General features: G+C 40.7%; 1 protein-coding gene across 2 annotated transcripts in view; it reads left to right on the top strand.

Moving 5' to 3' along the window:
• The window catches only part of LOC143286677 (general vesicular transport factor p115-like), a 28,410-nt gene that overhangs the window by 6,013 nt on the left and 7,229 nt on the right, over positions 1-15,168 (top strand). For both annotated transcript variants that reach the window (XM_076594319.1, XM_076594330.1), the window contains exons 4-17: positions 307-380; positions 912-1,012; positions 1,562-1,720; positions 2,336-2,456; positions 3,364-3,630; positions 4,240-4,304; positions 4,824-4,912; positions 6,175-6,329; positions 7,259-7,464; positions 10,959-11,069; positions 11,645-11,766; positions 12,116-12,297; positions 12,733-12,842; positions 13,251-13,389. In XM_076594319.1, the coding sequence (XP_076450434.1) occupies positions 307-380; positions 912-1,012; positions 1,562-1,720; positions 2,336-2,456; positions 3,364-3,630; positions 4,240-4,304; positions 4,824-4,912; positions 6,175-6,329; positions 7,259-7,464; positions 10,959-11,069; positions 11,645-11,766; positions 12,116-12,297; positions 12,733-12,842; positions 13,251-13,389 (1,901 nt within the window). The remainder of the gene's footprint in view (positions 1-306; positions 381-911; positions 1,013-1,561; positions 1,721-2,335; positions 2,457-3,363; positions 3,631-4,239; positions 4,305-4,823; positions 4,913-6,174; positions 6,330-7,258; positions 7,465-10,958; positions 11,070-11,644; positions 11,767-12,115; positions 12,298-12,732; positions 12,843-13,250; positions 13,390-15,168) is intronic.

The following is a 15,168-nucleotide window of genomic DNA, read 5'->3' as shown; positions in this document are numbered from 1 at the left end:
TCTGTGTGTGTGTGTGTGTGTGTGTCATGCATGAGAGAGACGGAGAGAGACAGGGCATAAATACAAGTGTTTGTAGAGTGGAGGATTGAATGTTACCTGAAGTTTTCTGAAAGATTTCTGGAAAGGAGAGGGGTGCAGAACATGAAAGCCAAACATGAGTTTATGTGTGATATAAATGAATTGATATGTGTGTGGTATGATATAAATGGTTTGTGTATGTGCATGATTTTGTTCATGTGTATGAATGACGTTGATAAAATATAATTACAAATAGTACTTCATGAGGGAAAACTGGATATTGTGCAGGGGTGACGCAGAAATCACAGGCTATGCACTGGACACCTTGCATCATGTGATGTCCAATGAACCTTCAGAAAATGGTGAGAGTGTTGTGCTAACAGAAATCTGTGTTTATTTCTTACCTTTTTATAGATGTATTGATATGTGTAGTTCATCTGTCTTTTCTTCCTATGTGATTTGTGTACTGAAAGAGCGTTCCATTGCTAAGATTTCTTTTCACATATGCATTATTGCCTCACTGTAATTCATAAAGATCTACACATGATGAATATATGAAATACTTATACTGCAGACAAATGATCATTTGCTAAGAGTAGACAGAGACATGCTTTATTCTTTTTACCATTTACTGTTTGCCTTTTGCTACATTATGTGATGGAACTATACTTGTTTTAGTGCTGTTTTCACTTAATGACATTATTGGTATTTAAAATTCCACACTCTCACCACTGATATTTAAATTCCACTCGCACCAGTATCAGGCATTGGATCAACATAGAATACACTTAGAAAGTCTCACAAGGCTTTTGATAAAGACATGCGACCATTTTGCTGTTGAGTGGTTGACAGTGATGCAGTCTTCACATTCCATGTGTCTTTTGTTGTGGTAGATGAAATGCCAAGCCAAGAATCAGTTGACCTTGGAGAACAGTTCACAGAGATTTTCATCAAGAAGCATGAGAATGTGGTGCTGCTTGTGTCTCTTCTGGAGGTGAGTCAAAAGACCATAAATCTTGGAGACACATTATAATCATGTGTATGAACATAATGGTGTCTGATCTTCTTTTTTCTCTCTCAGATTTTCTGAAGACTGTCAGAGTATAGAATGATTCATAAATATTGTTGTTTTTCACAAGTGTGTGATCACAAAAGATTTGCTGAAGAGAGCCAAATCATGGAAAATTTACTCTTGACTAAAAGTTTCCAGAAGATGGCCAGATCGTGGTTGTCAAAACCTTGCCTTAATGTTTATGCCAGATCATTGAACCGAAGCTCGTTTTACTGAAAAGTCTTGAGTAGTTTATGAATGAAGGCAAGATCTATAATACTGTTGATTATATTTATGCAATGACAGTTGGGTGAGTTGAAAAGTTTCTTTAGAAGTGGATGGTAATAGAGGGCTGTGAGATATATATATATATATATATATATATATATATTGGGACTTCTAATTTGCCAATTCTTTGATGTTTTGTTGTCTGTTTGTATGATGCGGCATTCTGTATGTGTTGATACATTCATGAAAATGTTCTTTGTACAGGAATATGATTTTCATGTGCGGTGGCCCACTGTTCGTCTGCTGACGGTGCTGTTAACGAACCGTCCCAAAGATCTTCAGGAGTGCCTTCTGGTGGTTCCCATGGCAGTCTCCAAACTGATGGACCTTTTGTCAGACAGCAGAGAAATCATCAGGAATGATGTAGGTGTGAAGGGGAAGTGAAGCTAAGTGGAATGGCTTGAATCTGAATCATAAGTGAATGGCATTAAGTTGGTGAGGTGAGACAGTCTGATCAACTTTGTTCAACATGAACACTGTTGTTGGACTCAAAGACTTCATTCAGCATAACAGAAGAAAGATTTTGTTTTAAGATTAGAATAATAAAAAGTCATCTCTTAAAGGGATGTGCCAGTAAGTGCCAGCAAGAAGAGAAAGGTCAGATCCTGACAGACAGGAAAAAGGGGATAAAATAATTGTATTAGCAGCATGTCTAAGGATGTATGCAGAGGACAACCTAAAATCTCAAATATCCTCAGTAGCATATTTTATAATTTTATTGGATGTTTAGATGATACCATAATGAATTGGATTTTTCTTACATTTGGCCATGCTGCTGTCAAGGAATGAATGCTGTATTTTCATGTGATCAAAAATATTTTCTGTTTTTGTTTTCATGGACAATATAGTTTATGTACAAGATTGTGCACTTATGTATTGACATGTTCAAATGACTATTGTTGGGTATTCTGTGCATTTATGGCAGAGCAAAGGCATTCAGAATATCTGTGTTATTAGTGATGTGATGGTGGTGAACAGGCCTTACTGCTGCTGAACCAGTTGACAAAGGGGCACGCCAACATCCAGAAGATTGTGGCTTTTGAGAATGCTTTTGAGAGAATCTTGGACATCATTGTGGAGGAAGGATCCAGTGATGGAGGTGAGGTGTAAGTTTAAAGGTTCAGGTCCCATAGAATTTTTTGGCAATCAGGACAGTGAATTCATATCCAGTGTGACTAAGGCTTGGCATATAAAGGTTTGGCCCAGTCCTCACTTTCTGCTGTTTTAACCTTCCCCAACCAAAGTCAGGTACCTGTTCACACCTGGGCGGAGTGAGAAAAATTGGAGTAAGGTTTCTTTACCATGGGCACACCACCATGCTGAAAATTGGACTTGAACCATAATCAGTGGTGAACACTGGATTAGAAGTCAAGTGCCTATCAGATTCTGCCATGGCAGCTCCTTGCGTTTAATGCTTCGATTTTTTTTTTTCAATAATGATTTTGTATTAATTTATGTGAAGATGAGGTGTTCTTGATGCTTTCTGCATATTTGTTGACTGATTCTACAGGATAGGAAAAATGTAGGTCTTCTTGATGCTTTCTGCATTTTTGTTGACTGATTCTAAAGGATAGGAGAAATGAGTTATGTACTTACCATTTTGAATGTTCAGAGATAGGAATTTTTTTAATGTTCAGAGATAATATATTTGAAAGTGTTGAGGCAATTGATTGGTGAGATGTACAAGTTTGATGTTCAGTATGTAGATATAAAGACCATAGTTAAGCCTGTGTGTTGATTTGATATAATTTTTATGTGTATTGATATGATACTTATCCAGTACCACAGGCTGATTTTTGGAAATGGAAAGAAAAAGCTGTATGTTGTATTAGTTTTCAGTAATTTATGAATGTTGCAGACGTCCCATTTCCCCCTTCCTGGTCCCCTCACTCAGTATGATTTATGGCATGAAGAGAGAAATAGAATATCAGCTTTGTTTTCACACTGACAAAGCATGTTTTTTGCTTACAGCTTTCTCATATGGCTACACAATCTCTGTGTTTCAGGCATTGTTGTGGAGGACTGTTTGCTGCTGCTCCTGAATCTCCTGAAGAACAATTCCTCCAACCAGAACTTCTTCAAGGAGGGCAGCTATATCCAGCGTCTCACCCCCTTCTTTGAGCTGGACAGCGCCGCACAGAACAAGCAGATGGGCTGGTCGGCCCAGAAAGTCACCAACATTCATCTGATGCTGCAGCTGGTTCGAACCCTTGTGTCACCCAGCAGCCCACAAAATCAGACTGTGGCTTGTCAGAAAGTCATGAATCAGTGTAGTAAGTTTAAAAAAACAACAACAAACACATAACGATAAAAAAGAGAAAGAAACCAGATTGTGAGCATAGCTAAATGCATTCAGTAAACACACCAACACCACAGGGAGAAGAGCTTTTTCATTAACAACACCATACAGACACAATTTTTTTTTAGATAGAAAATGTCTTCTTCAGACAGAAGACAAAGATACTTACCTGTCAGTATGTTTTCACCCAGCAAATTTTGGTGTGTCAGAGTGAACACACTGGCCATGGCATACATCAGTTTTTATTCGTGAAACAGTAAGTAAAGGATCTCCCCATTTTTATGTGCATTGAAACCAGTGTTTAAAGTGCATTCCTGTCTTTAGAGAACAAATATGTGTGAGTGAACTCTTGCCAAGTGTGAATTCCATTCTAATGGGAAAGGTTGATACTTGAATAAATGAATAGCGTGTGTTTTTATCAAGTAAAGAGTTAGGTGCCAGAATGATAATGCACCCAGTGTGTATTGCTGTCTGACAAAAGGTTTGACATCATCTTATTGAACATATGTCCAAACTGTGTGCATGTATGACAAAAAGGTCAATGTCTGATCATACCTAACAGAACTATTGTGTGTATGTGCAGGTCTTTTGCAGCAGTTGTGTGCTATACTGATGGCCAGTGGTGTCCCAGCTGATGTCCTCACTGAGGTCAGTTGTCTGTGAAAATCTGTTTTTGCCCATGTTACTTCTTTTAGTTTGTATTTGTACCAAGTTGTATGGTGCACATCATTCTTGTGTCGAAATGAGTTTTCTGGTGTCAGATGTTAATCACTGCCCTTGTGGGAAGTGTAGTGCGACAGTTTTTTTTGTTGTTGCTGGTTGTGAGGGTGCACCTTTCTTTTTGAAAAATTACTTTCAAAAGTTTATTTCAGGGAGACATGAAATGTTGAAGAGTGCAGTTAATCGCTTAATGTAGTGTTTTTTATATTTAATATTATGCTCTTGATGTAGAAATGGTACAATTTCTCTGCTTCATCAGAGAGACAGACTGTTGGCAAGCAGTCCCTAATTTTTTCTTAGTGCTGTGGTCAGACTGCATTGCCCTTTATTTATGGTATTTATTCATCCTGCATCAAATACTTCTTAGATGCACACAGGTTTGATAGAACCTTGTGAATGCCAGGAGGGGGGAAAGTAGTATGTATATTCCTTGATGTTCTGTTGCAGACAATAAACACAGTGTCAGAGGTGATCCGGGGCAGTCAGCCAAATCAGGAATACTTTGCGTCTGTCCTTGCCCCTTCCAATCCACCCAGGTTTGTTGCCACCATACCTGTCCACCTGGACATAAAAGAGTATTCAATCTATTGTTCTGCTAAATTCTACAGAAAGTTAGAGCATCCCAGAAGAAAAGTATTGGTATATTATTCTTGTGTGTACGTGGATTTCAGTTTTCATGTTCACTTATATGTGTGAATGAGCTTTTACATTTTGCCCAGCCATGTTGGCCTTCATACTCCATTTTTAGGGTTGTGCATGCTGGGTATGTTTTCGTTTCCATAACTCACCATATGGTTATATGGATTACAGGATGTATTTGATCTTCTGCATGCATGTACACATGAAGAATGTTAGGTACTAGCAGATTTGCACATACATTGACCTGGGGGATAAAAAAAAAAAAAAAAGATCATCACCCTTAACCCACCAGGTGTGCTGAAACCAGGCATTGAACTCTGGACACTTAGGAGAGAATCCAGTGCTCTGACTATTCAGCCACTAGACTCATTGTATAGGTATTATGGTAGATCAATTTTGACAGTTTACTTTTGTTTTTTTAGCATTGGTGAAGATGATTAGTCTGTATCTAAAACTTAGTTACATGCACAGACTGTAGCCTGAACTTGCTTACACATACTTATATATCACTTTTTTGTAAGGCCAGAGGTGGCACGGAAATTTGTTCCTAAAGTATTCACAAGTTTTTTTAGTTTCTTTTCAAGATTATATCATAAAACTATAGAAAATAACATTTTCTGGATTTTTTTTTTTTTTTTTTTTTTTTTTTTTTTTTTGCCTTTAGGGGAGTCAAAATGTATGATTTTATGCTTGATTTGGTGAAAATATTGTGTTTTGCTTCAGCAGTACAAATCAAAGAAGAAGAAAGATAGAGCTTTCAAACCACTTTTATTTTTCGGATATTCTACTCCAGAATACAGTAACAGATTTTTTTGTATAAAAAGCATATTTTACTTGAAATAGGGCTGAAAAGGTTTTCCTTTTTCCAGCCATACAAATCTGTTCAGTTGGTCAGGAATATGTCAGTGATTAAAGTTAGAAAATTTATTTCTGTTTTCATTATAGAATCATGGGTATATTTATATATGCACACATGTATATGGTTTGTGTACATTATTCCACATTTAGTCTTTTTCAGTAGTTAATGTATGTGCAGTTTTGAGCTTGATTTCATTTCTGAGTTGCAGGCTGTCTAATCATAACATACTTTACATTGTTTTTTCTTTTACTCACTAATATTAGTGTGAGGTAATGAATTGTGGAACAATGGGTGTTTCAGGCCAGCCATTGTGGTGCTGTTGATGTCGATGGTAAATGAGAAACAGCCGTTTGTGCTGCGCTGTGCTGTCCTCTACTGTTTCCAATCCTTCCTCTACAAAAATGAAGTTGGCCAGTCTCAGATCATTCAGACTCTTCTGCCGACATCTGCTGATGGTGAGTGAGTTTGTGTGTGTACGTGTGTGTGTGTACATGTGTGTGTGTGTGTGTTTACGCTTGTGTGTGGTTGCGCATATTTGTATCTTGCTTGACTTGTGATAAAGATAAATGAAGCTGAATTTCTCCTCTAGCAACCCAAACCAAAATGAATGATACCAATCTGATCCTATTCCTAATGTTTGTGGGAAGTTTGGTGGTCAGATCCATAAAAGAATTCATGACAGATGATTATCCATTGCAAAACTGGTCCAATAATTGTTATCAGTATGGTGGTCAGATCCAAAGAATTCATGACAAATGATTAGCTGCACAAAACTGGTCCAACTCTTGCTGTCAGTTACTGTTCATAGACAAAACATTTAAATGACAGATCTCATTGAAAAGGTTCCCACTCATAGACTTGACAAATTGGTGGGCAAAAATTATATTGAGCTGAGGAAAAAAAATGATGCCATGTTAAAGATGATGTTTGAATCAGCTGTCATAGCAAGTGGTTAGTATCGCAGAGACAGGACACAGGTTTGCTCTCAATGAGAGGTGTTTTTTTTCTTCTTTTCAGCCTTTGGCTGTCTCTACCCAGAGCTGAGTGTGGTACAGACTCAAATGGGAAGTCTGGGACCACACAGTCAAGGGTCATCCACTTCATGGATGTCTTTTTGGTGTATTGCACCAATTTCTTGGCCAACATTCTGATGTCTTATCTCTCAGCCTGGTTAACACTGGGATATGATTATGAAAGAACAGCCTTGTCAAGTTGTCCTAAACCTAAATGGACCCACATAGCAGCAGCATCATCACCCATATCATTCATCATCATTGAAATAAAAAAACAAAAATGTCCCAAATTTTGGGATATGTCCCCCACCTCATCACCCTCCACCCCCCATAAAAAGAGAGAAATGATGATTTTGGTGTTTATTTTGCAGCCAACACCATCTCTGCAGGGCAGCTGTTGTGCGGGGGACTGTTCAGTGCTGACTCCCTGTCCAACTGGTTTGCGGCGGTGGCTCTGCTGCACGCGGTGCTGGGCAACACCAACCAGCGGGAACAGCTGCTGCGCGTCCAGCTGGCCACTAGTCTGGGCAACCCCCCTGTGTCCCTGCTGCAACAGTGCTGCAACATGTTGGCTCAGGTCAGTCCTTGCTATGGTTAACCCTTCTGTCTCCCTGTTGCAGCAGTGTTGCAACATGTTGTCTCAGGTCAGTCCTCAATGTTGTTAACACCCCTGTTTCCTTGCTGCAGCAGTGCTGCAACATGTTGGCTCAGGTCAGTCCTCACTATGGTTAACCCTTGTGTCTCCCTGCTGCAGCAGTGCTGCAACATGTTGGCTCAGGTCAGTCCTCACTATGGTTAACCCTTGTGTCTCCCTGCTGCAGCAGTGCTGCAACATGTTGGTTCAGGTCAGTCCTTACTATGGTTAACCCTTGTGTCTCCCTGCTGCAGCAGTGCTGCAACATGTTGGTTCAGGTCAGTCCTTACTATGGTTAACCCTTGTGTCTCCCACATCGTTTGCTAAAATACCCCATGTTTGGATAAGCGAACCAATTGAGAATAAGTGTTCCTTTGCTCCTCTGTCATCATTCAGCTTATCTGTATTCGGTCGGAATTACAAAACTCACTCGCGGGCTTCACGACCTGCTTGATTTCATCGATCGTCTTCAGTCATTGACAAAATGAGAAAACTTGCAAAGTGTTAGAGGATTTTTGCAGCAGAGATCAATAAAGGAGTGAATAATAAGTGGAACTGCGTCTGGCAAGACGAGATTGTGAAAACAGAAGTGAAGAATAAAAAAATAACTTTACGGGTAGGCGACGTCATTCACAAAATTGACACCTGGGCAAGGCCAAGTGCGATTGGTGTCAGATTGTATGGGTGCAACTCTTCAGTCTAGGCACGGAAATCTGTTTTCACATTTGCATTAAAAACTGAGCGTCCGTTTTCTAGAAGAAGAAAAAGAAAGAAAAAGCCGATGGGCCGTCAAGTTCTATATCGTTTACCGATGATCTGTCAAAAATGAAAACAGAATGGTCTTTCGAAAGTGTCGTTTGTTGACCCCTTGAGAGGCGATCCAGTTACCTGTCAGAGCACCAAAATCAAAGTCCGAAAGTTTCCTAACGCACTGTGAAAAGCATATACGCACGCACATGCCATCGATCACACATGCACACACACACGCAGCCGGCACAGACATGTGAGTGCGCGCGCACACACACACACAAATTTGCGGGCACGCACAGATGCATCAGTGCGCGCGATCTCTATCCCTGTCAAGCCACAAGGGCCGTGGGTACATCTGCTTGACCGTCTGTTAATTCACACAAGCTGCCAAGGTTGCGACTGATTGAAACAGAAACTTTGTAGCACACTTTGAAAAAAAAAAGCACATGAATGCATTCACATATACACATACTCAGTTTCTTATTTTATCTCTCTCTCCTTCACACTTGCACATGTGCACACATAATATTATGAGCACTCACACAGTCACACAGAGCTTGATAATACGCACATGCGCGTGCACACTCACACACACTTTCTCTCTTTCGAGCACACACACATGGAGATTGAAAACACACAAACACACACACACACACAGCCCTCTCTATTTGTCCCTCTTTCTGTCTCTCTCTCTTTCTTGCATATACACACAGAGTTGTATTGAAAACACACACACATGCGCGCGCGCGCACACACACACACACACACGGAGAGAGGGACCTATTGAATTTGAAAGCAGTACATACACGTGCACAAATACAACTTGCATTCTTTCCTCCTACCATCTCCCCTCTCTTTCTGTCTGCCTCCCTCTCTGTCTCTCTGGTGTTTACACACAGTTGAATTGAAACCACACATACACATGCGTGTGCACACTCACATTCGCTTGCTGTCTCTCTCTCTCTCTTTCTTTCTCCCCTGAACACACACATGTGCACGCACACATACACACACGCACACACACACGCACGCACGCACATTCATTTTATTCGTGTTTGTTGGATTTCATTCTGTGTGTGTGTGTGTGAAACTCCATGTGTGTGTGCATGTGTTGCATGTGCAATATATATATATATATATATATATATATATATATATGACTTGTGTATGTCATGCATGTGCATGCATACTCAAAATCTTATCAGTCCCATTTCAGGCATCCATCAGTCAATCCAAAGTTCACCTGATGTCAAGAGTCCTTGATAAGCTTTAACAATGCAATGAGTGAACATTGGGCAGAATATGATATATGATGGTTTATTTGCTTGTTTTGGTATGAAGGTTAGCAGATGACATGTTGTTAGCCTGCATCCTGAAATGATAATGAAAATATAATGAAAGTGGTACACTATGATTTTAAAAACAAATAAACAAGGAATGATGAAAATGAAACAATCATACTCGGATAACCACCAGTCTTCAGTCTTTTATCAGCTGTCTTGGAGACAAATTTGGTTAAAGTTTGGCTTTGTTTGGTATGGAAAATGTATGGAACATTGTTTGGTCTGATGTATGGGAACTCTGCCAGGCACATAGCTTGTTGTTGATGGAAGTGGTTCTGATTAATTCAGCCAGGATGTTTACTGGTTGTTATTGTGTTGGAAGATGTTTTTCACATAGGAAAACAGTGTTTAATCAAAATTGCCTGTTTAACTGAAGTATTGTGGAGCTAGATATACTTACTTAGGATTTTCCTGTTGTCACAGTTGTATGATAATGTGGTGGTGTTTTTAAGTTGAACATGAAAACTTTTGAATTGGGGAAAGAATGAAACACAGATTTGAAAATGGCAAAATGGTGTTAACAAACATTGGATTCATATTGACGCATCCCATTGCAGTGTTGACAACAGCTGGTTCATGTTAACACATCTCATTTTGTGTTTACAAACATCTGGTTCGTGTTTCAAACACCCTGCTGTTGTGTTAATAAACATTTGCTTGATAATTTAAGCAAACTTCTGCAATGTTACAAACGTTAGCTTCATATCTTAGTAGTTGAAGAAAGTTGTAAATTCATCATGCAGCATATCAAAAATTTCGTCATTACATATATGCAATCCAAAGAACTATGTCAAAAAAAACTTAACATGCATGAGTGAACTGGCAGTATGACATAAGTTCTGGGTATGAGTGCAGTGACAGGGTTGTGTGATGAATAAAGGAAAAAAATGGAAAGTGTCCAGATTCTAAAATCAAGGTGATGAAAAGAACATGCATACATCGTAACCTTTTCTCAGTTTTCGTCGTCTGAGACAATTGGTTCATTGCTTGGGCAAAATGTTGATCATTTTGCTCTGCATGTAAACTCTCTGCCGGCACAAGTTGTTGGAAGTGTTCTATTAATTCATGCGGATGTTACTGGTTGTATATTCAGTGTGAAGATGATTTTTTCACATAGAAACTCAGTTTTGATCAATTGCCTTTAACGAATCTTGGAGCTGAGTAACTTATTCCTGTTGCACAGTTGATCATAATTGGTGGCCATTTGTAAACATCCCATGATAGTGTTTTCAAAGAACTGGTGTTTTGAATGTCCCATTGAAGTGCATCATTATTAACCCATTGCATTACACAGTTCACAGTTGTGTAAAGCCAAAAAATGATGAGTTATGTTTTTCTTGACAGGGAGCTAAGCATCAGACACGTGTGGGCCTGTTGATGCTGTTGTCAACCTGGTTAGCAGACTGCCCCGTGTCTGTCACACACTTTCTCTCCAACTCGGCCAACGTGCCTTACGTATCCTTAACAGCAATACTGCAGCTGAACAGTAGTTCCTAAAAATCAGTTGTTGGTTGGTTGGTTTGTTTCGCTGAATATCTTTCTTTTTTTTCCCAACCTGTCTTTCTTTTTCCTTTAAACTGTAATATTTGCACAGATATTTAATTCATGTCAGATCTGAGTCTCTGCGTTTCTGATGCTGTGTGTCTTTACCTAAGAATTTCCATATTAAATTGCATGTGAAATAATGTGTTTGTGTTGATGTCTGTACAGGAAAAGGGAAACAAGAAAGTTTCCACTCCATTAAATTAGAATGTGAGAGATGTATATTTACAGAAGGCAGTTTACACTGTTAGTCATGATATATGTGTTAAATGGAGACCTCCTCAACTGCTTTCTTACACAATCAAAATGTGAGATGTGTATTTTGAAAATGAAAATTGCACTCTTTACAGAATCAGAATTTAAGATGCATATTTCACAAAGGTAATTGCACTGTGCACATAGGAATATTAGCTGATTGGTTGAAGAACAGTTTGCATTCTACACTGTCACAGTGCCATATGTATGACAGGACCTTAACTTTACTGCAGTTGATCTCACAAGTGTCATCTTCAGAAGGAGATGAACTGGAGCTGATCGTGCAGGGCCTTTGTGCTTTTGTTCTTGGCTTGTGCATGGTGTCGAATGACGACCAAAACCCAGCCTTTACCAAGTCAGTGCTTATTGTTTACTTGTGCCTTATGCCCCTTTTTTCTGTATCAGGGAGAGATTGTGTGCGTGCATGCTTGTGTGTGCGTGTGTGTTTCCCTGTTACTGTACTTACTTGGCTGCAAAATGCTCTTACTATAAATATCTTACATTCCTAAGAAACTGTTTAAAACCTTATTATTTTGGGATCTGTTCCAGTTAAAAACCAGATGGCATTGATGTTATAGTGACTGTATTGTAACTGTAAGTTGTAAGTGACCATTCCATAGCCTCTCTGAAAGAAATTCAGAACTCCATTGGTTGTTGATGATGTAGTGAGTGTATTTTGACAAAGTCGATGGTGACAATTGCAGAGCCTCACTGAAGGAAATCATCCAGAACCGCATTGGGCTGGAAATGTTCACGGACAAGCTGACGCAGGTGGCCAAGAACGAGAGCTACACACGCGCTGCCAAGAAACCACATCTCAACTACAAGCACCCCAGTGAAATTGTCTTTGATTTTGAATTCACAAGACTGTTCAAGCATTTAGAAAGTGAGTGTATCCTGCACTTAAATCTTTTTTTATCTTCTCACCTCAACTACAAGCACCCAAATGAATTTGATTTTGAGTTCTTTTAGTATGACTGTGACTGTGACTTCTTTTTCAATGACTGTGTCCCCATAATCACTTGTTTACTCATTAAGAGAACATATCTTGCACTTTGAAACTTTTGTTTTTTTGAATGACTACATGTAGCCCAGATAACAATTTCACTGAGTGTACCTTTGAAATAATTTTTTTGAAGTATTGTGTAGTGGACAGCATACCTGCCTAGGTAATGACAGTCCTAGGTGTGTGTGGTTTAGGACATGTATTATATGAGCCAGCCCACCCTACTCTCTACAGTCCCCTCCCTCTGGAACTTTTTGTTGTGGACTGGGTGTTTGCGTTTCTGTTTCTGATTATGAAATATGTCCCTTTCTGCAGATGAGGTCTTAGTTGCGGTGTCAGGGGCAGAGAACATGGGTCTAAAAGCAGCAAGTCGACGGGAACATGAAAGTATTGTGGAAAACTACAAGGAGCTGATCAAAGAACAGGTCAGTGCAAATCAGTCTTCAGATAACTGACATTGAAGGAAGTGCTTGAGGATAGAAAGTTGCTTGTGTATAATGATAAATGTGGAGTGTGTGTAATGTATGTGTGTATGGTGTGTATGTGTGTGTGTGTGTTTATGCCTGCCATTCTGCAAATTCATCGTCAGATAATGCAGAAGTTAAACCAAGGAATCTATGCCTGAAGAGGTATGTTTCTCATGTGGGATCCTTTGTAAACGTTGAGTTATACTGGGATCATTCTGTGTGCTTGAGCAGCCTCTTTATCTTCTGGCTAAGATTTGCTTGGAGCTATGGACATAGTGAACACAAAAGGTGTTTAATAATCTTATGTAACTAACTCAGGTGGACAGCTGTGCCTTCACTTCTCAAGGAGTGTGTGTGATTGTGCAGGATCAGAGACTGAACGACATGTCTCAGCAAGTGCTGGAGCTTCAGTCCAAACATGCATCAGCCACTGCAACTATAGATGAAATGCGATCTCAGGTCCAACAGTTGAAGGATCAGAATGCTTTATTAAAAGCACAGAAAGGTGAGGAATTTATGTTTGTTCGTTTTGTTTTTGTATGAAAGTATGAAGTACTAGTAATAGAAGTGGTGGTGGTGTGTCCATCGAGATCGATGATGACCATCGTTGTCATCCAGCTGGGGGATGGGGGGAGGGTGGTGGTGGGGTGGGGGGGAAGATGCTCATGAATCTATCTGTGAATGCGCAGATGGCTGAATAGTCCAATCTGTGCACGAAATGTTCGCTGACAGTTGAGGCAGACAAAGAGAGGCATACCATTGTCAGGGAGCTTGTTTGCCTGTGACTTTCTGGCCTGCCTCTTCTGAACAGCTGCAGCAGTCCTGTTGGCCTCGCACAACTTGGCGCCTTTGTGCACAGCAGCGCGCCATTTGTTACAGTCCACTGCAGATTCTTCCCAGGAGTCAGGGTTGATGTCAAACGCTTTCAGAGAGACTTTCAGAGTATCTCTGAAGCGCTTCTTCTGTCCTCCGTGTGATCTCTTCCCTTGTTGCAGCTCGCCATAGAAGAGCCTTTTGGGCAGCCGATGGTCTGGCATGCGCGCCACGTGTCCAGCCCAGCGAAGCTGGGACTGCATCAGGATGGTGAAGATGCTGGGAAGGGTGGCTTTTGCGAGCACCTCTGTGTCTGGGGTCTTGTCTTGCCACTTGATGTTCAGTAGCTTCCTGAGGCATGTTGTGTGGAAGTGGTTCAGCTTCGTCGTTGGTACACTGTCCAAGTTTCGCAGGCGTACAGTAGTGTGGGGAGAACTACTGCTCTGTAGACCTTTAGCTTGGTCTCAAGACTAATGCCTCTTCTGTTCCAGACATTTGCATTGAGTCTACCAAAAGTTGCGCTTGCTCTTGGAATCCTGACGTTCACTTCATCGTCGATGGTCGCATTTCGTGACAGTGTGCTGCCAAGGTATGTGAACCGCTCCACCGCACTGAGTCTCTGACCATTGACTGTGATGTTGGGCTCAACGTAGGGTTTCCCTGGGGCTGGCTGATGGAGAACTTCAGTTTTCCTCGTGCTGATGATAAGGCTGAAGTTCCTGCTGGCAGTGGCAAACTTGTCGACACTGAGTTGCATGTCAGTTTCAGATCCAGCGTTGAGGGCACAATCATCAGCAAACAAAAAGTTTTTGATGATGTCTGTCATGACCTTCGTTTTTGCTTGAAGCCTTCTGAGGTTAAACAACCTGCCATCTGTTCGGTACTTTAGGCCGACTCCAACATCGCCATCTGAGGCATCAGTAGCATGCAGAGACATGAACAGCGTTGGAGCCAGGACGCAGCCTTGCTTGACACCATTTGTGACAGCATAAGGAGCAGATGTTTCGCCTTTGTCCTGGACTCGATCCTGCATGCCTTCATGGAATTGGCTGACCAAGGAAATAAATTTCCGAGGGCATCCGTACTTGGCCATGATCTTCCACAGTCCCTCTCTACTCACGGTGTCAAAGGCCTTAGTGAGGTCGACATAGGTGGAGAATAGATCAGCATTTTGCTCCTGACATTTCTCTTGCAGCTGCCTTGCAGCAAACACCATGTCGGTGGTTCCGCGCTCTTTCCAGAATCCACATTGGCTCTCAGGCAAATGACCTTGGTCAAGGTGTGCTGTGAGGCGGTTCAGTAGGATCCTGGCAAGTATCTTGCCTGCGATGGAGAGCAAGGAAATGCCCCAATGGTTATCACAGGCTTGCCGGTTCCCCTTTCGCTTGTACAAGTGAATGATAGATGCATCTTTGAAATCCTGGGGGATCGTCTCTTCTTTCCACATGAGTGAGTACAGCTGATGGAGCTT

This window comes from Babylonia areolata, chromosome 1 (genome assembly GCF_041734735.1).
Source record: "Babylonia areolata isolate BAREFJ2019XMU chromosome 1, ASM4173473v1, whole genome shotgun sequence".
Lineage (NCBI taxonomy): Eukaryota > Metazoa > Mollusca > Gastropoda > Neogastropoda > Buccinidae > Babylonia > Babylonia areolata.
This window is presented reverse-complemented; position numbering and strand designations above follow the sequence as displayed.